General features: G+C 39.4%; 1 protein-coding gene across 7 annotated transcripts in view; it reads right to left on the bottom strand.

The window, feature by feature from the left end:
• hivep1 (HIVEP zinc finger 1) overlaps positions 1–26,039 on the bottom strand; it is a 212,316-nt gene that overhangs the window by 65,011 nt on the left and 121,266 nt on the right. For all 7 annotated transcript variants that reach the window (XM_072560776.1, XM_072560774.1, XM_072560775.1 and 4 more), the window contains 3 exons: positions 15,329–21,438; positions 4,425–4,555; positions 1,827–2,002 (listed from right to left, as the gene is read on the bottom strand). In XM_072560776.1, the coding sequence (XP_072416877.1) occupies positions 1,827–2,002; positions 4,425–4,555; positions 15,329–21,438 (6,417 nt within the window). The remainder of the gene's footprint in view (positions 1–1,826; positions 2,003–4,424; positions 4,556–15,328; positions 21,439–26,039) is intronic.

Genomic DNA, 26,039 nt, shown 5'->3' on the forward strand with positions numbered 1-26,039 from the left:
ACAGCAAAGACCAGTATGAAACCAAGAATGAAAAGCCCTACATGAGCACTATTGGAATCATCAAAAAGGAACATCCTTACTAGGTAAATCATCAGTTTCACTTTTGTTACAAAATCAAGGTCAGGGACCATATTCAGTGCCGGCCTCCAATGAGGTTACAAGCCAAGCCCAGTCAGCACATGGGCCACCAAACCTTGATTTTAAAAATATCGAAGAGGAGGAAGATAAGCAAAGCCATCAGCTTTAGATCCTGTGTGAAATGGTTTAGAACATAAAATTGCAATAAATTTTCATTCTATAAAGTGGTGGTAGCCATGTTCAGTATAATTCTGGCTTTAGAATATAGCTTCACATTGTTCCAAAACTTTTTTTGGGGCAACGTTTTCCTTCAATAACTGCACTTCCACACAAATAACTTTTGGTAAGAGGGTAAAACAAACAAGTAGCAATAACCAGTTCTGATAAATTCATGCTTGAGTTCAATCATTGCTGGTCAGCTGAAAAATGTAATCTGTAGATGATAATGCAAAACAGGTCAACATTCTTTGTTCATGGTAACATGTATAGAAAGGCCATTCTGATGTGGGACTGGGAGGTGGAGGAGGAAAACAAGGAAGGGGTACCCTGAAGTGAAGAGTGAACTGGGAAAAAAAAACATTTAAAAAGGCATCATTCTTAGTTCAGTCTTGCCTGAGCAGAAAGCTAGTGAGTTAAAATCTAATCTAGGTCTTTGGCACAAAGTCTAGCCTGACCTTTCAGTAATACTGAGGAAGTGCTGAATTATTGAAGCTGTTGTTCTTTTAGTTGCGAATGTTAAACTGAAGCTCTTTCTGCCTTGTCAACAGGCCACAAGATATCGCATTAGACTATTTGAAAAGTAACATGGAAGGGGGCCATAATCATTTTAAATTGCTTCACTGGATGTAAACAAGGTGGTAGTGACCCCAAAGTAGCAGATATAGAAATTACTGTTCCATTCCCTCTCCCTATTGAGCTAACACAATCCTGAAAGAGGCCTGTTGTTGAATAACTGAGGCATACCTATTTAGCAGATTCCTTTTTATGTAAAAACTAGGGTTTTATGGTGTATATATAATCAATTGCCATTTTGGGAGCAGCATGATAACGGGTTTTAGGCAACAAATGTAGCCTTGCTAACATCACCGCAAATTAAATGCAGGTTGTAAACATCTTTTGAGAAGATTTGTAGCTCAGGTTGAGGTTCTGGATGTAGGTTTGCTCGCTGAGCTGGAAGGTTCATTTCCAGAAGTTTTGTCACCATACTAGGTAACATTTTCAATGGGCCTCCAGGCGAAGCACTGTTCATGATTCCTGCTTTCTATTTATATGTTTGGGTTTCTTTGGGTTGGTGGTATCACTTCCTGTGGGATGTCATTTCCTGTTCTTCTTCTCAGGGGGTGGTAGATGGGGTCTAACTCGATGCGTTTGTCGATAGGTTGTAGACTTTCTAATCCAGCTAATACAATCTAGGTCATCCAAGAGTCCAGACTCAAATCTTAAAATATTTTGTCTTACTCTTAAAATTAAATGTTGTTGTGGATTGAGGAATGAAAAAGAAATAGAGAGAAGAAAATATCAGGACATTTACACATATTGGATATTTTGTATTCTCCATCTTTGGAGCTGTGACTTAATGACACTAAGAGAAGCAGCCCCCCCCCACACCACCACCAACAATTTCAGCCATCTGCAGAAAGGATGTTGCATAAAGCATGCAAATAGATTTGAAGTATTATTATAAACTGAGGTGATTTGGGAGACAAAGTAAGCATCTAAAGCCACTGTATACAGCATCATCAATTTACCTTTTGTTTTGAAGGAGAAGTTGCAATAATTGCAGTGATAAGGTCGGAGGTCAGTATGGGTACGAATGTGCTTTCTCAGCATACTTGGCTTCTTGCAACGTATTCCACATTCCTCACAAATGTACTTTCCCCTTCCTCTGCCCCGAACATACACATATTCTTCGTTTGATTTATATCTTTAAAAATAAAGAATACAATTGGATTATAATTTGCCACTACTTTTGTCTTTCAAGTTTCCAAAATATTTGTATGCATACCAGTGGAGATGAAGACTGAAATGGAACGAATACATCACATTCACAAATAAACTTGAGGGTAAATTTATCCCCCGCCCTCAGCAGGAATTAGTAAAAAGCATGAAAACACATCATAATCCACCAAAAACATGAGAAGTTTTAGTTTAAATATCCCAGCTATAGGGTGTCTAAGTAACCCACTCTGAAGAAGCTAATTAGTAACACAAAATTTAAGTGAGCCTCCATTCCTCATATTTTCGAAGCTGGTTGCATCAAACATCAATCTCTCCTTTCCTGTGACTGGCCGATGCCCTTCAACTATTAGATGTGACTCCATGATTGAGCTGCACTTGCTGAACAATCCTGCATGTACTAAAAACAATTTAAGATGATGAGGTGAACCCATAACATGGCTCATTTATGCTTGTTTAAAACAACATACATTGTTACATTTTTTTATTCATTCATGGGATTTGGGTATCATTGGCTCGGGCAGCATATCTTGTCTGTCCTTAAATGCAGAAGGTGATGGTGGTGTATTCTTGAACTGATGGATCCGTTAGAGTATAAAAATACCATAAATGCTGTTAGGAAGTCAGTGTCAGGACTTTCAGCCAATGAGAACAAAGGAATGTCAATACAGTTCCAGGTCAGGACAGTGTGGCCTGAAGGGGAACTTACTGGCGATCGTGTCTACACTCATTTGCTGCCTTTGTCCTTTCAAATGGAATGGGTCACAGGTTTAAAAGATACTACCAAAGGAGCCTCGATGAGTTGTTGTAAGCAGAAGCACTATGGTTCAAGATTTTCTTGAATTATCTGGGAGCCTATGGTTCTCTGCTGCTTTGCCCACGGCAGCACATTGGTGAATCAATCTGCACCCTTTTTTCCTGTTGTAGAAATTGTTGCGATTGTTTGAAATTTGACATTTGTGTGATTATTCTAATGAATGCAAGGCTAAAAGTTTCAACAACATGCCTCTTTTTTCACTAATTTTATCTCATTGCACTCTAGTTGCTTCCCATATTTTCTGATTCTGAATCTCAGCTCTAACATTTTGCTAACAATGACAGATCAGGTGAAACACATAAGCAACATTCTGTAACACAGTTATGGCATCAGAGTGCTATCAACTAAAAGGAAATTCACAGACAAATAAGCAAATCCTAGAAGAATCCTCATGCTTTCATCATATGCTCAATTTAGATGATAGCTAAAAACAGCCACTTAGTACTACACAATTTGAGCACTGCAGAAAACAACAGTTGAGTTGAAGCTTTTCATATTCCACTTTTCAGGGCAATTCAGAAGAATGCCAACTTAAGGGGAAAACTAACAATTTGAACTAAGATGAGCGGAGAATGCTAATTGATTAGCAAGCAGCCTCTGATTGGTGGAGGCATTGCCATTGAAAATAAATCAGCTCACCAACTTTAACTGAAAATAGGTGACAGTCATTTGCCAGTTCATTTCTCAGGGCAATGATTTGACCAGTCAGAGTCAACCTGCCTGGTTTAAACTTTAAACAAAGCCTGGCACCAAACACTGGTCTATTTTCCGTGGCAATGCCTGTCCTAATCAGGGTCTACAAGCTGACATTTTCAGTATTTTCCTCTCATATAGTAGAAATATTGGTTTTCCCTTTAAAATGCCCTTCTTGTGAATTGTCCTAAAGAATGCAAGACAAAAAACTTTGGTAAAGTGAGTCTTTGTTCAACAGTACTCTCAAGTACAATTAAGAAAGAACCCCACAGCCTGACCATCATCTATAAAGTACATCTTAGTATATGAAAGAATACTCCCCCACTTGCCTAGTTGAATGAACTCCAACGATACTCAACAAGCTTGATAACAATCAGGAAAAAGCAGCCCACTTGAGGGGCACTATATCTACAAATGCCCATTCCTTGCACCATTGACAATCAGTAGCAGCAATGTGTACTATCTTTATGATGCACTATAGAAATTCACCAAGGCTTTTTAGACAGCACCTTTCAGTCTTGTGACCACTGCCATCCAGAAGGATACATGGGAACACTGTCACCTGCAAATTGCTCCCTTAGCCAATCAACATCCTGACTTGGAAATGTACCACTGTTCCTTCAGTGTTACTGCATCAATTTCTTGGAATTCTCTCCTTAACGGAATTGTGGGTATGCCTACACCAAGTAGACTGCAGCAGTTCAAGAAGGCAGCTTACCTTCATCTTCTCAAGGGCAACTAGGAATGGACAATGTAGGTTTAGCTAGTGAAGCCCACATCCCATGAATGAATTGAAAAGTAAATGCAAGTTACTTTACCATTCTACAAATCCTTTTTTAAAAAATTGGTTTAAAGAAAAAGGTTTTAAGTATAAACTTGCCCCCCATCGAAGATCCTGATTCGCCTTGGTTCAATTGCAGCATGCTCTTTATCGGGATCACTAACTTCTTGATTTTCACACTTGTCCTTACTCTTAGGTTCACTGATTGAAGCTGTTTGATTGCTCAATGCCTATCCAAAACACACAAATAGTTTATGTAATAATAGCTCCAGAAGATAAGTGCATGCTCTAGATAAAAACAATAATATGAGTTTTAAATTGAATAATTACCAAATTACGGTTGATTTTTATATTAGCTCATGGCAAATGGAATTTAACCCTGAAGAGTGTAAGGTGATACATGTTGAGTTGATTAACAAGGCAAGGGAGCACACATTGAATAGTAGAATTTTAGAAAGTACAGATGATCAGAGACACTTTGGCGTGCATGCCCATAGATACTTGAAGGCGTCAGGAGGTAAATAATGGATAAGAAAGACTTCTGCCTTTGTTAGTTGGGACACTGAATACAAGAGCAAGGAGCTCATGATGGCTCTATGAAAAGCATTAGTTAGGCCACAGCTTAAGTACTGTGTGCAGTTCTGGTTGCCATACTATAGAAAGAATGTGATTGCACTCAGTGCGTGAGAGATTAAACCAGTATGTTGCATGGGCTGGAGTGATTCAGCTCTGAACAGTCTAGATAATCTGGGGTTATTTTCCCTGGAGCAAGGAAAGCTGAGGGAGGAATCAAATAAGTGTACAACATTCTGAGGGGTTTAGACCAGGTAAATAGGACAAAATATTTCCTCAGTACAGCAGTCAATAACCAGGGACCACAGTTTTAAGGTACGGAGCAGGAGGTTTACAGGGAATTTGAGGGTAATTTTTTTCCATCCAGAGGGTCATGGGTATCTGGAATTCATTAGGCAAAAGTGCGGACTGCAGATACTGGAAACCAGAGTTTAGATCAGAGTGGTGCTGGAAAAGCACAGGTCAGGCAGCATCCATGGAGCATGAAAATCGACGTTTCGGGCAAAACCCTTCATCAGGGATACAAGCAGGAAGCCTCCAGGGTGGAGAGATAAATGAGGGGGGGTTGGGGCTGGGGAGAAGGTAGCAAAGAGTACAATAGGTGAATGGGGGTGGGGATGGAGGTGATAGATCAGAGGGGAGGGTGGAGCGGATAGGTGGGCAGGGAGATTGGTACAGATTGAGACAGGTCATGAGGACGGTGCTGAACTGGAAGATTGGAACTGAGGTAAGGTGGGGGAATTCATTGTCTAATAAAGTGGTAAAGGCAGAAAGCATGAAAACAAAGAAATATTTATACGAACACTTGTAACACAGTAGCATTACCAGCAAATGCTGGAAAATAGGATTAGAATTGATGGAGGTTTGATGACTTGCATGGACACAATGGTCCAAAAGGGCCTTTCACTGCACTGTAAAACTCTATAACTCTAAGTTCTTCCACATTTCACCTATAAGGTTAGATCAGTTGCAAGATGATGGTGACACCTGATAAGAAAAGTTTCATTGTCAACTACTGATAACTTAATAATACGTTAGTGAACACAAGCAGTTCTAGACAACAGGCTTTGCATAAAGCCATGCAGTTAGATATTCTCTCTCAGGATTTTAGTTCATTTATTCTGCTTACGGGAATGGTGACAAGCCTCGAGCTAAACATTTAATTGCCAACAATTTTATAAAGATAAGTAGTTTAGTACATCTTCAATACTTTATTGTAAACCTCTAAAGAACAAAGCCAAAAGTAAATTCCAATTTTACACTTCTCTTAAGGAAATGCTATTGAGGAAAAACTGCAATAAAAGTAAAACTAGGTAAGAAATTAAGATAGGAGAAATATGCCTTTTTTGCAGCACCACATTGTACTGAGCTTTAACTCAGCATAGCATGATACTTACCTGGAATTTTATAGGGTGAGCAAAATGAAAATAGTAGCTGGAAGCTAACTTTCATATTCGGAACACAAGATTGAAGCAATCCCTAGTAGATTACTAAAAAGGAAAATAACCTCGACATTGATAATGTACTGGAAAAAGCAGTTTTTATAGAACTAGCAGCCAAGGAAACGCAGCAGCTAAATTTCAGCCTCAGAGTACACAAAATGACCACTGACAGCCAAACTCAAACGCAAACTCAAAATTGTCATTTGTGTGGAAAAACAAGCTACGCAGCAGCAAATTGATGGTATAGGAAGCTGTACACAGAAACTGTGCCAAAAAGGGCATATAAATGGCTGTGTTTGAGGAAGAAACATGAACAACATAAAGCAAAGTATAGAAACCGAATATTCGGAAAAAAATCTACTAGGTACAAAAAGGGCACAAAGAAAAGCCTAGACTCAATTCCAAAGAGGAGCAGTTATTAGACCATTTCTGGTGATGCTGGTCACTCTCTACCTGAATGGAAAACTGCTGAGAGTGGAAATCGACAGCAGAGTGGCAGCTTCATTGATACCTGAAAGTATAAGAAGTAGCAGAATCACACTGCGCTGCGACCCTCAAAAATTGTACTAAGAACATTCACAGGCAACGTCGAGTCTTTAGGGTTTGTATCAATGTGAATGTACAGTTATATGGTCAGTAAGAAGATTTGTCCTCACAGGTTATCAAAGAAAATTTTCCAGCTTTATTGGGAAGAACATGGCTGGAGAAAATCAAACTCAGCATATCAGATTCTGAGACTGATCAGAAATTCTAAAGGAACATGCCATTTTCAGTGGGGATCAGGGAAGCATGAAAAGATCTCTGCCAAACTGAAAAGCAAGAATGAGAATCAAGCAAAACGTTGCAAGGCTAAATCAGTGCCCTGTGTAATCAGACCAAAGATCGTGACAGAGTTAGAAAGGCCGGTTAAGATGAGAATCCTTGATCCTCTACAAGAGCAATTGTGCCACATCTATTGTACCAGTAGTGAAGAAAGATGGATCAGTATGATCTGCAGTGATTTTAAGGTTGCTTTTAATCCGGTATAGTAAGCGGAGCAGCATCCTTTGCATTTAGTTAATAACCTGTTTGCTGGTCTATCTGGAGATCAGCTTTTCAGTAAAATTAGTCAAGCCTATCTTCAGATGCTGAGTCACAGAAGTACCTGACAATTAGATTAGATTAGATTAGATTAGATTACTGACAGTGTGGAAACAGGCCCTTCGGCCCAACAAGTCCACACCGCCCCGCCGAAGCGCAACCCACCCATACCACTATGTCTACATCTACCCCTTACCTAACACTACGGGCAATTTAGCATGGCCAATTCACCTGACCTGCACATCTTTGGAGTGTGGGAGGAAACCGGAGCACCTGGAGGAAACCCACGCAGACACGGGGAGAATGTGCAAACTCCACACAGAGAGTCGCCTGAGGCGGGAATTGAACCCGGGTCTCTGGCGCTGTGAGGCAGCAGTGCTAACCACTGTGCCACCGTGCCGCCCATTGTAACAAACTATTTAAATACAACAGACTTCTATTTGGAATCACATTTGTGGGCTTGCTGTGGTAGATTTGTCCCAAAACTTACAACCATTCCTAATCCATTGCACAATTTATCATGCCAAAACAAGAACTGGAAATGAAAAGAGCCTTGACACAAGCCAAAAGAGATTTTATTAAAGTCAGAAGTCCTGACCCATTTTGACCCAAAGTTATCATTGCAACTAGCATGCATCACCACACAGAGTGAGAGCGGATGTTTGTCAGTTATCCTTAATGGTGAAGCAATATCAGTGGCTCTTGCATCAAAATTGTCAGAGAAAACAGAAACGAGTTATGCACAGATAGAGAAATAAGCTCTAGGAATCATTTTTGGCATGAGATGATTCTATCAATACCGGTATGGCCAGGAACTTATGCTTCTAAGATATCAGAACACTGATCACAATTTTGGGACACAAAAAGATACCTTTTCTAGCAGTGAGCCTATGCAGATGTGGGTCTAGTTGCTATTAGCTCACACTAGCACACTAGAAATGATCTTCTCCTAACAAAATTGATAGACATCGTAATTCATGGCAGGTTCACAGGAACAATCCTAGAACTAAAGCCACATGGAAGCTGAAACTACCTGTGCAAGCAGGATGTCCTATGGGGAACGAGGATCATCATTCCACAACATTTAAGAAACTGTGTGCTAAAATCAACTAAACAAAGGTTACTATAACATTCTCAGAATGAAGGTGATAACTAGAGCACAATTCAGAAATTGAGAATAAGGTAGAATATGCTGCGAGTACAAGAGTTCGCTTACTACTTTCATTAGTGCCATGGGCATAGCCAGAAAGGCCATTGGCAAATAATGCATATTAACAGGATCTTTTGAAGACCAAATAGTTTTCATAATATGTCGTACATGTTAAATGGCCTGAGGTTGCCATCATGAAGATATGGTTGTCATCAGAGAAAACCACTGAAGGACTTGGGGAGATCTTTGCAAGGTTTAGTTGCCCAGAAGAATTTGTTAGTGACAGTGGTTGACAGTTCATACCACAAGAGTTTACAGAGTATCTAAAGCAGGATGCAACTCAACAAATACCATCAGCTCCTCATACCCAGCTACATATGGTGTAGCACAAAGGTTTGTTCAAACAATGAAACATTATTTAAATGTAACTTGAGAACAAGGATCACAATCCAAAAGACAGTCAGCTTTTGTAAACATATCAGAATACAATCCACTAAATGATTCAAAGTTCTCAGACATTACTCCTGGTAAAGAATCATTAGCTCACAGTATTTGAATGGCTGAAACCACCAATGATTAAAGACATTGTTGACAGGAAAGCACAGAATTAGGTTTTGCAATGAGAGAACAAGGTCAACTGTTGCATTTTCCAAAAAAGTCAAGAATTATTGATGACGATTGGTGAGATATGGGTACAGGCCATCACTGGAGCACAGGGAGCAAAGTGAGGACTGCAGATGCTGGAGATCAGAGCTGAAAAATGTGTTGCTGGAAAAGCGTAGCAGGTCAGGCAGCATCCAAGGAGCAGGAGATTTTTTTCTTGTAGAGGGAGGAAGAGAGCTTCATTCCTGAAGAAGGACTTATGCCCGAAACGTTGATTCTCCTGCTCCTTGGATGCTGCCTGACCTGCGCTTTTCCAGCAACACATTTTTCATCACTGGAGCACAGACTGGACCAATATCCTACACTGTACAGATGAGAGATGATGTAGTATGGAGGAGAAATTACACAGATCAACTATAGACAACCAGAATGAATATGCCAGGGACGGCATTAATTAATTGAAGATCCACAAATAATTTTGCCAAACAGAGACCTGATATACCTGAAGACAGATTAGCAACTGGAGCATTTGAGGGAGACAGTACCTTAAAGTGGAGAAGGTGCAAGCCTCCAAATATTTAGTCATCTCAGGAAAAGTCAATGACAGATGACATTTATAGAACACCAGAGGTTAAAGCCAACAAGGAAAATAAACAGGCACTTGAGGTCCACTGACAGCCACATAGGAATCAACATCCTCTGTAATGTCTTACCTACAGACTATTGTAAATATGATTGAAAATGTTCACAATATTTACTTCACAGGAACCTCTGATTGAAGACAGAAAGGAGGCTGTTTCTTTGTGTAGTGAACTATCGCTTTTGGAATTCATGATTTGGAGATGTCTGTGTTGCACTGGGGTGTACAAAGTTAAAAATCACACAAAACAGGTTATAATCCAACAGGTCTATTTGGAAGCACTAGCTTTCAGAATTCTGCACCTTCATCAGATGGTTGTGGAGTATAAGATTATTAAATACAGAATTTATAGCAGAAGTTTACAGCATAATGTGAATGAAATTATATATTGAAAAAGACCTGGATTGCTTGTTAAGTCTCTCATCTTTTAGAATGAACATGTTGGTTTCAGTGCTTTCATATGTAAATCGAAGAACTTTTTAAAAGTAAGATTCTCAAGTGAACTTTAACAATTGGTGTCATGTCAGCCCAGATAATGCATTCAAGGTGTGAGGTGCCCTGTGTGAGATTGTCTGTGCCCCAATGTTCAGATTGATTCTAATCCAAAAAATGGATTTACAGAATCTTACATGGATTCATGTAATTTTTGAGCAAAATAAAATGAAATTCTGCAAGTACAAATTTGGAAGCAAGTGTTTCCAAATAAACCTGTTGGACTATAACCTGGTGTTGTGTGATGTTTAATTTTGCACACTTTTGAATTGTTCACGTGATGTAATGATGACATCAGCTGTTTTGGGCAGACAAGCAGCTCTCTTTAACCTTGCTGCCTGTAGAATAGACACCACGATAATAAAGTTCCTGCTGTTTAATGCTTCGGCTTCCTCATCAATCTTGCAACTTAACACCATCAAAAGATAAAAACTGTGGCTAAGACCTAATTTCTTGAATTCCAGACTCAAACCTAGGGGTTCTAATATTTATCAGTGCCTTTTAAGTGAGACGCCTGGTTGGGTTGCAAGCCCACAACCATTACTTGTGGCCTAGATGGCTCCATTGCAGAGATGGGAGATATTCAATTTCCATAGGATCCCTACAATGTGGAAACAGGCCTTTTGGCCCAACAAGTCCACCGTGACCCTCTGAAGAGTAACCCACCCATACCCATTCCCCTACCCTATTACTCTACATTTACCCCTGACTAATACACGTAACCTACACTTCCCTGAACGCTATGGACAATTTAGCATTGCCAATTCACCTAACCTGCACATCTTTGGATTGTGGAAGGAAAGCGGAGCACCCGGAGGAAACCCACGCAGACACCAGGAGAATGTGCAAACTCCACACAGACAGTCACCCGAGGTCTGAATTGAACCCAGGTCCCTGGCACTGTGCTAACCACTGAGCCACCATGCCACCCTAAAGTGCCCATGGACAGTGGGCATCGTTTCAAAGTACTGTGGTATAGCTCTAAAAGCTTTCCCAACACAGTGGTTAAATTGACTGGGTTTACCCTGACACTCTTCATTAAACAGATATAAACATCAGCAAATTTGGTACCATCCTACATCTAAGGAGGATTCAAAGTTTATGGTTAGTACCTCTACAACTTCCAGCCTTATTTCCCTTAGCATTCTTGGAGATATGACGATATGATCTTGATGATTTATCAGATTTTAAGTATAGACTGCCTTCCTAATTGTGCCTCTTCATTAATTTTATCTTAGCTAGATTATAATCCCTACAGTATGGAAATAGATCATTTGGCCCAACAAGTCCACGCCCAGAGAATAACTCTCTTAAAAGTAGCTTTATCTATCAATGACCTGTGAAACAGAAACTTTAAGTAGAAGAAAAGAAGACAGAGGAAGATACAAAGAGAAGATTCGACAGCTGCCTGGTTTTGAAATTTGAATTAATTAGTCTCTGTTAGACTTTTAAAAAGAAATAAAAATTGTTAATTTTTACTTTAAATAGTGACCTTTGGGATAGCTCTTGGCCTCTTGAATTTTAACAGATTACTGCAGGGGTTAAGTCTTTTCTGTGTTGCTGGTTTAAATTAGCAGGAGGGGTTTACTCAGTGTTGTAACTGGAAAGCTTTTGGATTTGTTTTTATGTTAGCAAATTGTCTCTTTTTATACATTATCTGTGTCTCTCTTATTTCTTCTTTGATTTCCTGACTGGACTTTCTCTATTCAGCTTGGTTCTCAGTTGCATTATTGGCTCTCGATCTGATTGCCCTGCTGATACTCTTGGAATGTTTCTTGTTCTTTGTCCATTTCATGACTAACTGCAGTCTTAAGACACAATGATCACCATTCCTTGACACTTGATCCACATGTGGCATTCCAGCAAGGTTTCTTCCCTGCTGAGCCAGAAAATTCTCCTCAACACACTTCAAATACTTTTAAGCTTTATCTGTATTATTTCAATACAGATTTTGATATGACAATTTACCCAATTTTTTTTCTATTTATTAGTTTTTGCACTTGTAATTTTTCTGAAAATATGCTCTTCTATATCAGTCCATAGAAAAAACCCAGTATTATAATAGTACTTCTATTATTTCTTACTTTCACTGAATACATGCTGACCTTAATCCCTCCAAGATCCCCTCTTCCCCCATTAGTGTGGCATTCTCCTTCATCAATTCTACCACATCACCTCTTTTTTTCCTTCCCTATCTTTTCCTACCACTTCGTATCCAAGATTATATAGCACCTAATCTTGTCCATTATTAGCCAGGTCTATTAGCACTACAACTTCATATGCCATGCAGCTACCTGTATCTGCAACTACCAAACTTATTAACCACACTTTTTATTTTTATATATGTGAGATAGAAACTTAAGTTAGATCTTATTGCACTCAGTCTTTGTCCAATACCTTATTTTTTTTGTTCCAATGCTATCTATATCTTCCAATTCATTGTGTACATCTCAATCACCACTTTCCTGCCAAGTTAGTTTAAAACTCCCCCAACAGCATCTGCAAACCACCAAAGTCATTCTTCCTCGTTCTCTTAAAGTGAATCTCATCAGACCGTATACCTCCAGCTTTCCAAGATCCAGATCTAACATCCAGGATTCTAAATCCCTCACTCAAAGAATCATTCCGCGTGATGACACAGGATGGCATGATAGCACATTGGTTAGCAGTGCTTCCTCACAGCACCAGGAACCCAGGTTCGATTCCACCCTCAGGTGACTGTCTGTGTGGAGCTTGCACATTCTCATCGTGTCAGCATGGATTTCCCTGGGTACTCTGGTTTCCTTCATACAGTCCAAAAATGTGCAGGTTAGGTGGATTGGCTGTGCTAAGTTGTCCATAATGTCCAGGGATGTGCAGGTTAGATGGATTAGCCATGGGGAATGCAGGGTTACATGGATAGGTTAAGGGAGTGGGTCCAGGTTGGGATACTGTTCAGAGGGTCGGTGTGAGCTTGGTGGGCCAAACGGCCTGATTCCACATTGTAGGGATTCTATTCTATTCAAACCATGCATGCCAGTCACCTGTTCTACCATCCTATTTTGATACTTAGAATGGCACTGAGCCAGGAATAATTGGAAATTACTACAACTGAGGTCTCACTTGCTAGGTCCCTAAACTCTGCCTGCGTGCCTGCATGCCCTCATCACTCTATGTCACTGGTAGCAATAATAGTCTCATAAATATAGGTTTGGTGGGGTATATTAATATCATGGAATGTGCATCCTGTTCCATGTTCAAATTCAGGATATTTCTCATGTCTCAAACAAACATTTGTGGAGGAAATGTAATGAGATGGAGGACCCTGTTTTTGAGGTTTGAATCATAACTGGAGCCACTGAGATATGTCTACAAGGTTATGTGGACAGCATGCTTCTAGAAGTTGACACAAAAACACTTTAAGCTATGAAAAGAAAAGGGGAATTACCAAGCAAACAAAGAAGACTAGGCAGTTAAGTGCTGAGTAAATTCAGACTGAAATACCCATTTTCCTACAATCAGCACTCAGTTCTGAATACTGAAGAGACTGATAGTTTTTCTCGGGAGTGCAGTCAGAGTTAAGTTCATAGGTCTATGGCTCAGGAGTAAGGGTGACAGGCAAAGATTAGAAAGGCAAGAATGATACAGTGTTCTACATTTAGGGGAGCAGGCAGCATTTCAAAGGCTTCAACTTGATTCCAGAATGGTATGACACTCCATTGGAACCAGGGTCAAGGAGGGCACTCAACAGCTGTAAAAACTAAGGGTGGAAGAATGCAAAGCTAGAAGTCATGGTCCAAATCAGTATATAGAGAATATTTTGCTTCTTTTACTTGTAGAAATTTTGGGTTAAACATTTTTCAAAATTATTTTAAGAAAATACAAGGCAAAAGTTCAAAACTTCAATAAAGTAAAATTTTTGTTCCTTCTTGATATGAAAAATGAGTTTTCACAATCTGTTCTGATTGAAGTCCTTCTAGGTTTTGTGTTGTCTTCTCTAAGCATTGCTAAGTACATAAAAGAAAGGACCAAGCTTTCTTTTAAACTCAGGTTTGATTCCTGTCTCATTGGTAGCTCAATTCTAGACACATGAACATATAACTTGGGTTAACACTTCAATGCAGCATTGAAAGATTGCTGGTCTGTGGGAGATGCTGTCTCTCAGATTTACTGAGGATACTTCCAACTCTCATGTAGAAAAGTTAATAATCTCATGATACTATCTGATGAAGAGTAGAGGAGTTCTCCTGGTTGACTAATATTATCGTTCATTCAAAAACAGAAAGAATATATAGTCATTTATCTCACGGTATTTGTGGCTCCCTGTGTGTAAATTGGCTGCAATGTTTTCCCATGTTATTACTATGATGACACCAAAATTACTTCATTGTCTGTTATTAATATGGCATGTCTCAATGTCAGAAATAGCAAAATATAAATGCACAGTTTTTAAAAGAGTAATGGATAAAAATAAATACAAAATCCTTAAGCTATCATTTTTGCTCTTCACTGGAGGTGATGCTATTACTAGTGAAATATAATATTTGGAAGAATAGTAATAATTCAGAATATGTTTATTTAAAAAGGTAAATTTTGATTCAGTCTCTAAGTTTGTCACCCCGGTGTTTATTTCTACATAGCTTAAACACTTCTCTGGCTATTAACATATATGTTTGAAACACCAAGAGCTGGACCAAGGAGATCAAATAGCACAAAAATAACTTCACATTTTCTGTTTATTGTGCCTGGTTGTTATTGTTGTATCTAGAGGAAATACCACCTGATGAAGGAGCAGCGGTCCGAAAACTACTGCTTCTAAATTGGACTATAACCCGGTGCTGTGAGATTTTTAACCTAGTGAGAATAAAGTGCAATGATGACACCTGCTTTTATTATTTTAATGCATCCATGAAATTCTGTCTATGCCGATGATGATTAATCTTGGTCAGCCTTATTTTGGCCTTTAAAGAAAATAGATTTTTTTTCTCTCCACACCTGTTTGCAGGGCCACAAACGATTCAACATGCTATCAAAATAGTAATACCTTAGATTTAGCAGCTTTCCACTTGCTTGAAGGTACCAATATGCCAGAATGATATAGGGTGGTTTTTGCTTCAGTGTATATCACCTTCTTATTCTTTTGCATTGAGTTGAGAAGACCAAGTACAACTTTTGTTGGTAAACCTAGTGGATTGAGACTGTTAGAGCTTACAGGCCATGTAGCATATGCAGAGTTTTTTTTGTCCATTTGTTGCATGTGTAGAGGTTTACACTTCATCAAGTAACACCAACTGAAATTTGTTGAAGTTTTCATAGATGGAAGTGATGCATGCTGTATATCTCGTGTGCTTGTGACTGGCAAGGAAGCTCCCACTTTTATTCGGCCCTCATTGTTAATTGGCTGCATCTCATCATTACCCAATGGGGATTTATTATCTTGTCTGTCAGAGGCTGATTTCAACAGCGTGGTATGCACTTGAGGAGAACTACAGCATACTGATATGGGGGACTTTCGAATAACAGTACTTGCAGTAAAATGAGAATAATTTGAACTTTCAGGTTCCAAAACATCTCTTGCAACTATTGAGTCGTTATCCTGGTCAGATAGTGACAGCTCATGAGGGGAAGGTTTGGGGAAGCTGCTGAGTTCTAAAGTTTGAGGACTGTTTTCCAGAGTACCTTCTTGCTCAGCAGGCAATGAATTTTCAATTTCATCGGTTGTGCAAAACTGCCTTGTTAACATGGGCTTCTTAAGCGTATTAGGTTCGAAAGATTTCATGCTATGTAACCATCCTGGTGTTACATTATCACTACTTGTAGATCCATTTTCATCTTTAACTCGTTTCTGGTGATTTTCCATTGCAATATCTAAACTGTTTGCTGGAGACAGCATGCGTTTACTGGTTCCTGTAGTTTCCTGTGAAAGTAAGCCATCTGATGGTGTTTTCAATCCACTGAGTACAAGTGAACTTTTGCTTTCATCATGGGAGATGCAATATTTAGAAGTGGCAGGCATCTTTATTTTAGAATTTATTTCAAACTGTTGGCCTTCCAGATAATCCTTTGATCCTGAAGGCATCTCCTTATCAGTAGCAATATTTACTGAATCAAGATTACAAATCACCACCGTTGGATTGTTTGTTTGGTCTTGTGTGACCAAAATCTGTGGTAATGTTGTAAGAGCAGTAGTGTTATAAACAGATTTCTTACTGTGAATTCCAATAGGCATGACCAGAGAAGCTACAGTAGCTGACCTGCCAGAAGGGGCAGGTTGGGCTGGAGGGAGTAAGTATAAGTTTGAGATGATCTCCAATGACTGAGATGAAGTTAGCACACTTGATCCGAATGTATCAGGAATTGGGAGTGGAATAACTGGCAGCTGGGATGTAACAGTAGGAAGTAAATATGGCTGACTGGCTTGCTTCTGAACAAACTGAAGCTGATATTTAGGAGCAAGTATATTATCTGGAGCTGCAGAAGGAAGAGATATAACTGGACACAATTTCTGTTGGGCTACGTGAGCTGTTACCATTTTGTCTGGCAGTTTTGGGTTTCCTTGTATCGATGCTCGGACTGAAGATGAGTTAACATGAATTTGATTATTTACGTTTGCATCTTGTATTGAAGGTTGGAGATCATGCTGGACAATGTGTCGAATTTGTGCCATACAAGACAACTGATGTGGTGTTGTTAAAAGTGACATAGGAGATGATCGGTGTGATATAGAGCTTTTGAGTTGTGGCAAGGCAGCTACCTGCAGAGTTACATTTTGTTTTAATAAATTAGAAGGCAAAACTGAAGGTTGAGAAATATCTGGGCCAATACTCAAAGACATTTGCCGTAAAAGAGGGCCTCTTCTTCTTTCAATAAGTGAGACAGAGCTAGAACCTATAATTCCAGGAGCCATGGTTGAAATCATTTCCATAGGAACTTCAGGTGATGAAGATCTCGATTTGGATATGATAGTATAATCAAATGATTTACTACGAATTCCTGAATTAGCCTCCATAGATGGAGGCAAGCAAGTACTCTGTTCAGATGCAACACGTCTCATTCCTCTGTAATGTAGATTGGGAAGACCAAGTGTGTTTGAGCAATTTGCTAGTGACAGCTCAGATACTTTACTTATTGCTTCCACCTTTGAAGGACTCTCAGTCTTGGGGATATCCTCCTTATCAAAAGAAGTTGAGAAACTGGAATAAGACAAATTACTGTCCCGACTAAAGCTTCTTGACAGTGTTGAATCAAAACTGGATTCACCAGACGAGTGTTCCATCTCAGCCAAGCGGATTCTTTTCTTCTTTGGTGGGAGTTTCTCTGTTGGTAGCTTTGAAAGTGTCTCACTGCGTTGAGGCCAATGAAATGTTTCTGTTACTATTTCCTGTTCATTTCCTTGCAATTCCTGTTCCTGGTCTGGTTCTTCTGTGACCAAAATCTCAGGAACTTGGATGTTATGCTGACGCACCAGTCTTAAATGCTGTAAAGAAGTGTAATCAACATTTGTGGGTCTTGAAGTTTCAAATTTCACTGTGCTCAATATCTCACAACTATTAGATTTCTGCTGGATATCTGTGGATTTGCAACAAGTGTGTTCTTGAGTACTCCCAAACACAGAAGGCTGCATGATTTCATTGAGGGTTTCATTTTCTTGCACAGGAGAAATTCTATCAATAGATTCTGATTGCTCAAAAGAACTGGGCCTACTCAAAGAATTGGTGTGTTGAATTACAGACACTCCACTGTTGGTCCTATTCAACTCTCCTTTGTCTTGCAATGGAGAATGAAATGGGGTGGTTTGAATTTTCTTACTAAAAGACACAAATGTCTCCAAGGAAGGTTCCATATTGCTTGCCCCTAAATGTTCTCCTTTTAAATTCTTTACATTGACAACTGTCTGTGTGGTATTACCACCTTTATTGCTCCTGTAGGACACAGCAGAGACAGCACTTATCTTCTGATCTGCTACAAATTGCTTATTTACAGTTTTTGTCACAGTATTATCAGTGGTCAACATTTCATCCTCATCACCAATACTTTTAATTTTCCTCCTTTTCCTCACCTTGGGTGGTTGCTGCAGTACACCTGTTGTTCTGACTACCCTGTAATGTAACAACTGTGGTGCTTTGCTACCTGATATTGCTTCCTGTTCTGACTCTTTGCTGATTGCTGGTTTAAGTTTTGGCCCATGGAGTTCTGAACAGTAGAATTTCCTGTGATTTTCAAAGTTCTCCAGCTTTCTGTATCTGTTTCTGCAAGTTTCACATTCGTACATTGACCCCCGTCCTTGTGATTTTTTCACTTTTTCCTGCATTCGCAACTCATGCTCAAATGACTTACTTCTTGGCATCAAAACCCTAGTCTTTTTATTTCTATGACAACCCTCATCCATGGAGCGTGTGGAAGCAGAGCTCTGTCCTTCACTACCTGGTGAATCCTCAATTGCAGTCTGTCTAACAAGAGTTCGTGGATGGGCAAGTTCTAGAGGTGTAAGTGGTCCAGAAACAAAAACATCATCACTAAATGAAGCACCAATTTTATCATCAAATGACTGGCACTCTCGAAGTGGGTGTGTTACAGAGACTGTACTTGTGGGTACAGCAGAGTATGCTGGAGTAGCTGGCATTGAATTACTTCTAGTGATTGGTAAACAATCAAGAGATGGAAATGGAGGAGGAACAGACAGAAGAAACACTTGCTTTGACTTATCAGTAGGTGTAAAGGGAGATTTGGGTATATCAGAACTAGAACTTGTTCTCCTTCCAGAATGAAGTGGCCGTAGATCAAATTGGAATGAATCTTTAAATGTATATGGTTTTGGAGAGTCTATGCTACCTCTCCTTGAAAGAGATGTTCTTCTGGGTTTCACACTATCCAGCTGTTTATCATCCACTACTGCTTCATTATCTGATATCAATTTGGAAATGCGTTCTTCCAGACTTTTTGTTGCTATCTGAGTGCGAACAGGAGCTTCCAATTTTGATGGTTTTTCAATTGAGCTCATCTGTAAAACCGTGGCCATAATTTGGTTGCTATGACGTGGACAAGGTAAACTGCACTTGTTGGAATCAACTTCGGTTGTGGACATTGACTTAATATAAGGACTCAATGGACTCAATTGTTGGTCTGCACTCTCTGAACGAGAAAAATACCCAGAGTCTGTGCTCCCTAGACTTCGTGGGCTTAAATGATACTTTCCTTGCTGCTGACAAAACTCAGTGGCTTGCTGTCTTTGAAGCTGTGCATGCGTTGTTACTGACTGATACTTTTCTTCCTTCTGTGGGCTCATCTCTACTCGCTGCTTGTGCTCATTGTCTTGCTTCTTCAGTGGAGACATCCAAGCTAGGGTTGACTTCACTTTAGGAGTCTGTGGATTTAATTGTTGCTTTGCAGTGGATAGTTCTGGAACTGTATCTATCAGCTTTGGACTATCAGCCCTTAATGGAGAAATATTCACAGGGTTGACCACAACTTTGGGTAAAGCAGCTGCAACGTTTGACTCGGAGGACTTAAGTAGGGCTGCACTTTCAGAAGTGCTGTAATCAATGGTTTTATTAATCAGTTTGTCAGGTGACTTGAGACTTTTAGCAAATGTTGGTGTTTCTGAATAGGACTCATTGACAGTTATTTGTGCAGCTTCCAGTTCAAAGTGCTGTTGCTCAAAAGACTTTTCTTCAGATGTGGATTCAGCCTCACTTTCACCACTTTCCTCTATATCTGAATGATTACTAAGTGCTCGGTCAGATTCCTGTGACACAGATGCACTTCCTGATCTCAAAACAAGGCCAAGTTTGATGGCATGTGCATGAGACTTCTTGTGCTTATATAAATTACTTTTAGTCTTAAACGAAAACCCACATGTAACACAAGGGTAGGGGCGTTCACCGGTATGTGATCGAATGTGTTTTTGGAGAACACTAGGTTTTGCACAAGCTCGGTTACAATACTCACAAATATATTTTCCTTGCTTTTTAGGCTTCAGGTCCATAACTAAAATATCAGATACTTGATCTGTTGCAGAATTCACAACTGGCGTTACATGGAGCTGTTTATAACCAGATCCAACTTGAACACAATTAGACAAGTTAGTTGCCATTGATTGATTTGAATGAACTGCAAGCTGATTTTGATGCGGCCCACGTGATATGACAGAGTTCTGAGAATGACCTAAAGAAGTCAGGGTTAAGTTGTATGTTGGCTGAAAATGGTGCTTTATTTGGTTCTGCTGATGTGTTGGTAATCCATTAAACCTCTGAGATAAGGCATGATGTTTATTTTGTTGTACAGCTTGCGAAACAAGTCGAGGTTGCAGGTAATTTAGAGAAGATGTGGTCTGATCATCTGGTTGCACTTTTGTTCCTGATTTGGGCACAATTTGTTTAAATTTTGAATAGTACTGTGGGGCTATGGTAAATTCAGATTTACATACTGAAGTTTGATTTAGGGTGTGTGCAGCAACTGTTGATATGCCACTTGACTCTTGCACCTGTGTTCCAACAGCAATGCCTGTTTGTCTTGATTCAGGTTCGGCTATACAAAAATTTACTTTTGAAAGGGTTTTTAATTCAGGTTCCATAGCCTTCAATAAAACATCAAAAGCAGTATTTTCATAAGAAAAACTTCCATTTGTACTGCACGATTTATTCTCGGTTTTAAGAAACCAATGTTCCTGTAGTAAAGAAAGATGTTGAATTTGATGCTGTGTATGCTTGTTGGATAGGGAAGATTTCTCAGACACTAGTAATTTTAATGTAGCATCAGTTTCTAATTGTTGAGCTCCCAAATTTGGAGATTTGTTGCAAGGTTCCGCTGAGTGCTCCGCTGGCAGAATTGCTCTTTGCGTTGACCTGTCACTTTGGGCCTCCGTCGCCTCATAAATAACTTTTAGGTCTCGTGAACATTTTTGTCCAATTTCTCTTTCTTTATCAAGTCCTCCATTTTGTACAACCAAGTCTTCTTTTTCTAATAGCGGAGAAGTAGTCGCAACACCATCAACAGAAAAGGCTTCCTCCACATTTTGTTGATCATTGCAAAACTTTAATGGAGTTTTGACAGGTGATTTAGGGATTTTCTTTGTCACATTTTCAGCCACCACTTTCTTCCGTTTTACACCTTTTACTGTGTTTAGTTTGCCCTTTTGTTCAGGGTCATGGGATTCTGTTAAAAGAAAATTAAGAAATCATATTTTTTAACTTCTACTTTCTTTAATAGCATTAAAGTAACATAGAGAATAATTGTTAAATGATTAATGGTGTACAAAAAAAAGCACTTGCTTGTGAAACATTGGGGAGCAATTTATTTGAAAAGTGTGCAGATTGGAATAAGTCTACACTGTGCATTTAACTCTCATTATCTTTACAAGTTTCTCCGCAGTTATCTTCATACTGATTCAGAAACAAATCTTCATTCCATACTACTTCATATTATTTTCACACATTAGATTAAAGATTACTGAGTCGATATTATGAAACTGCATTCCTGTCGGAAGTGTATACCAGGATTTTATAGGTGCTCTTCACATAGTATTTGTTTAATTGTTAATAGCTGTAAAACTCACAACTATGCCTATAATTTCCCAATTCCTGATTCTGCTGGATGTGATTTTTGTTAAAATTAACTCTTGTACCCTGAATCAAAAGATCAATTAATGAAAGCTTAAGCTTTGCAGAATCTAGAATTAAAATAGTTAATTTGCCATGTAATTTTTTTTATTCAAAAACTTGAGGTGCGAGTGTTACAGCTTCCGCCAACATTTATTGCCCATCTCTAAATAGCAATTAAGAGTCAACCACATTGCTGATGGAGTCACGTGTAGGGCAGACCAGATAAAGATGGCAGATCTCCTTCGCTAAAGGACACCAGTGAACTAGATAGGATTTTACAACACTCGATCATCATTAGGGTACCTTATAATTCTAGATTACTTCTGAATTCAAATTTCACCATCTGCAATGCTAGGATTTGAACCCATGGCTCCAAAATTACTATTCCAGAGATATTTACCATTTTATTGTTGCCTCTGTTGTTTGAAAACCCAAATTCTCATCTCGAATGAATTAATATAGCTGCAGGCTGAACAATAGTTGGAAAAATGCACCAAGTATAGCAAGGGCACTGAATGTAAAGTGTGTCAGGGACTTGTTCCCATTACGAAGAGTGGCTCACTACTATTGACTGAGCCAGCCAAATCCTGAAGGACTAGCTATTAATATCTGGCTGATATCAAGAGAACCAACAAGAGGAAAAAACATACTTGACCTGGTCCTCACCAATTTACATGTCATAGATGTAGCTGTCATGGACAGTATTGCTGGAATTGATGACCATAAAGCCAATGTTGTGACGAAGCCTTGCCTTTTCAATTAGATCACCCACTGTGTGGCAACACCACTGTACTATATGCAATAGGTTCTGAAAAGATCCAGCAGCTCAACCAGGTCATGTATGAGGCAATGTGGGCCAGCTGCAATACAGTATTTAATCCTAATTTGGCATCTAATGGTCTCATACATCTCCCAATCTACCACAAGCAACAAGACATGCCCAATAAGAAGTGTTGGAGGACATACAAGGAAATGCTCCAGGCATACCTTTAAATAAGGTGTCAATCTAGTGAAACTACAACACATTCATACAACTATGTGAAAGTTAACCAGCACATGCAAGTCTACAATCAACAGAATAGATCATGCAGTTTGTGAATAGTGATGAGACAAAAATACTAATGGAAGGAAGTTCCACAAATATCCCCATCCCCTTTGAAGGTAGAAGCCATCATGCCAGTATAAAAGAGAAGGGATTGAAGCATTTGAAACTATCTTCAACCAAAAGTACCTTTTCAGCCTAATAAGCAGGTTGCACAGTGTTGCAGAACAGGAAGTCCTCGGGGTTCAGTATACAATTCTTTGAAGTTTGCATCACATATAGATAAGGTGGTTAAGGAGGCATTTAGCATGTTTGCCTTCATTGCTCAGACCAGATAGATTGGTGACTTGGGCACAGAAATGGCATATGGAGTTTAATCCAGACAAATGCGAGGTTCTGCATTTTGGAGGATCACATTTAGGTGTGAATTTTACGGTAAATGGCAGAACTTTTAAGAACATTAACATACAGAGAGATCTGGGTGTGCAGGTCCACAATTCCCTAGAAGTGGCAACATAGGTGGCCAAGGTGATTAAGCAGGTATGCTTGCCTTCATCAGCTAGGGTACGTTGGCAAATTATGTTGCAGCTATATAAAACTTTCTTAAGCCGCATTTGGAATATTGCGTGCACTTTTGGTTGCCACGATACCAGAAGAACATGAAAAACAGTTCAGAGAAGGTTCAGCAGGATGTTCCCTGGTTTCAAGGACACTGGCTATGAGGAAAGTTTAAAAAGATGAGGATTGTTTTCACTGGAAAGACGGCGGCTGAGAGGAAACCTAATAATTGTCTACAAAATTATGAGAGGTATAGATAGGGTGCATAGTCAGAGGCTTTTTCCCCAGAGTTGAAGTTTCAATTACAAGGGGGCACAGGTTCAAGGTGAGAGGGGGAAAGTTTAAGGGAGATGTGCGAGGGAAGCTTTTCATGCAGAGTGGTAAGAGCTTGGAATGCACTGCCAGAAGAGATGGTGAAAGCATGTATATAGGCGACATTTAAGAGGCATTTGGATGGTTACATGAATAGAGAAGAAATAGAGGGATATGGACCAAATAAGGGCAGAAGGTTTGTTTCTCAGTTTCGCGAGGGCATGATGATCAGCACAGGCTTGGAGGGCCAAAGGGCCTATTCTTGTGCTGTATTTCTCTTTTGTCCTTTGAATATAGTAGTTGGGATGCTATGTTGAGGTTGTACAGGAATGTTGGTGAGGCATCTTCTGGAATACTGCAAACAGTACTGGTCACCCTCTTATAGGAGGGCATTATTAACGTAGAGAGAGTACAAAAGAGATTTACTAGCATGTTGCTGGGAATGGAGGGTTTGAGATAAAAGGAGAGGCTGGATAGGCTGGGACTTTATTCATCGGAGTGTAGGAGGTTGAGAGGTGACCTTATAGAGTGTTATAAAATAATGAAGGGTACAGATAAGGTGAATGATAAATGTCTTTCTCCTAGGGTGGGGGATTTGAAGACTTGGGACCATATTTTTAAGGTAAGAGGAGGAAGATTTAAAAAAGACATGAGAGGCATTTTTTTTCAAAACAGAGTGACTCTTGCCTGGAACGAACTCCCAGAGGAAGCAGTGGATGTGGTCACAGTTGCAATGCTTAAAGGACATTCAGAAAAAGTACACGAATAGGAAATGTTTTCAGGGATATAGGCCAAGAGCAGGTAGGTGGGACTAAGTTAGTTTGGGATTATGGTTGGCATAGACTGATTGGACCGAAAGGTCTGTTTCCATGCTGTATGACTCTAATCATTGGTGTCTATACCAATCTGATTCACCACACGATACCAAGTACGAACTCAAAGTATTAGATATACCAAAGACAATGGTATTGACAATATCTTAATTGTAGTTAAGTGCAGATTTCAAAGGCTTAATGATTTAATTTAGTACTCCAGAACTAACCACACCCTTACCCAAGCTGTTCCAGTAAAACTAATATACTGGCATCCTCCAGACGATGGAAAATTGCTCAAGTAATATACCATCCTCACAAAAGGAGAGCAAATCTAAATACCACCCTTCAGTATACTCTCAACCATCAGCAAGGTAATGGAAAGTATTATCAACACTGCTATCAGATTGGACTTGCTTAGCTTACCAATGCTCAGTTTGGGTTTTACCAGGGTCACTGTATTTCAGACCTAATTACAACCTTGGTCTGAACAATGATAAAATGGTTGTGATGTGAGAATGACTGCCTTTGACCTAAGGCATCAAGGAACCCTAGCAAAACTGAAGTCAATTGTTTGGAGCAATATTCAGCATAAAGTAAAGTCATTGTGGGACATCAATCATCTACTCCAGGGCATCATTACAAGAGTTCCTCATGGTAGTCCCTGAGACTTTATCACCTTCAGTTGCTTCAAACATCTTCCCTCTGATATAACATTAGAAATGGGGATATTTGCTGATGAATGCAGAGTGCTCAGTATCATTTGCAATTCTTTGGACTCTCAAACAGTTCAAACCTGTGAGCAGGAAGACCTAAAAAAACACTTGGGTTTGGACTGATAAGTAGCAGGTATTACACACCACACAAACACCAAGTCATTATGATCTTCAATGAGTCAGAATTGAACCATCATTTCTTGACATTCAATGGTATTGCCATTTCTAAATTCCTCGACAGCTACATTTAAACATTAACATTAAGCCCAAACATAATTGGATCGGACACAGAAATACTAGCCATAAGAGCAAGTCTAAAGCGTGGGAATTCTGCAGCATATAAATCATTGCCATTCCTCGAAGCCTGTCCACTATCCACAAGGCACAAGTCAGGACTGTAATGGAATACATGCCATGGTGAGAACAATTCCAGTAATACAGAAAATGAACACAATAAGTAAAGTAGACTGCTTGATTGGCACCTCCATCCATTATTCATGCCTGTTAGCAAATATGTATTCTATGTACAAAATGGACTGCAGCATCTTGCGAAGATTGCAGGTTCCAATTCTTCAACTTCCACTACCGTGAAGGACAAAGTCAGGAAATGCATGAGGACATAATGACTCACACATTTCCCTTCAAGTTACACACCATCTTGATTTGGATTTCCACACTTTTCCTTCACAATTACTGGGTCAAATTCTTGGTGTTC

The sequence above is a fragment of the Chiloscyllium punctatum genome, chromosome 41 (genome assembly GCF_047496795.1).
Source record: "Chiloscyllium punctatum isolate Juve2018m chromosome 41, sChiPun1.3, whole genome shotgun sequence".
Classification (NCBI taxonomy): domain Eukaryota; kingdom Metazoa; phylum Chordata; class Chondrichthyes; order Orectolobiformes; family Hemiscylliidae; genus Chiloscyllium; species Chiloscyllium punctatum.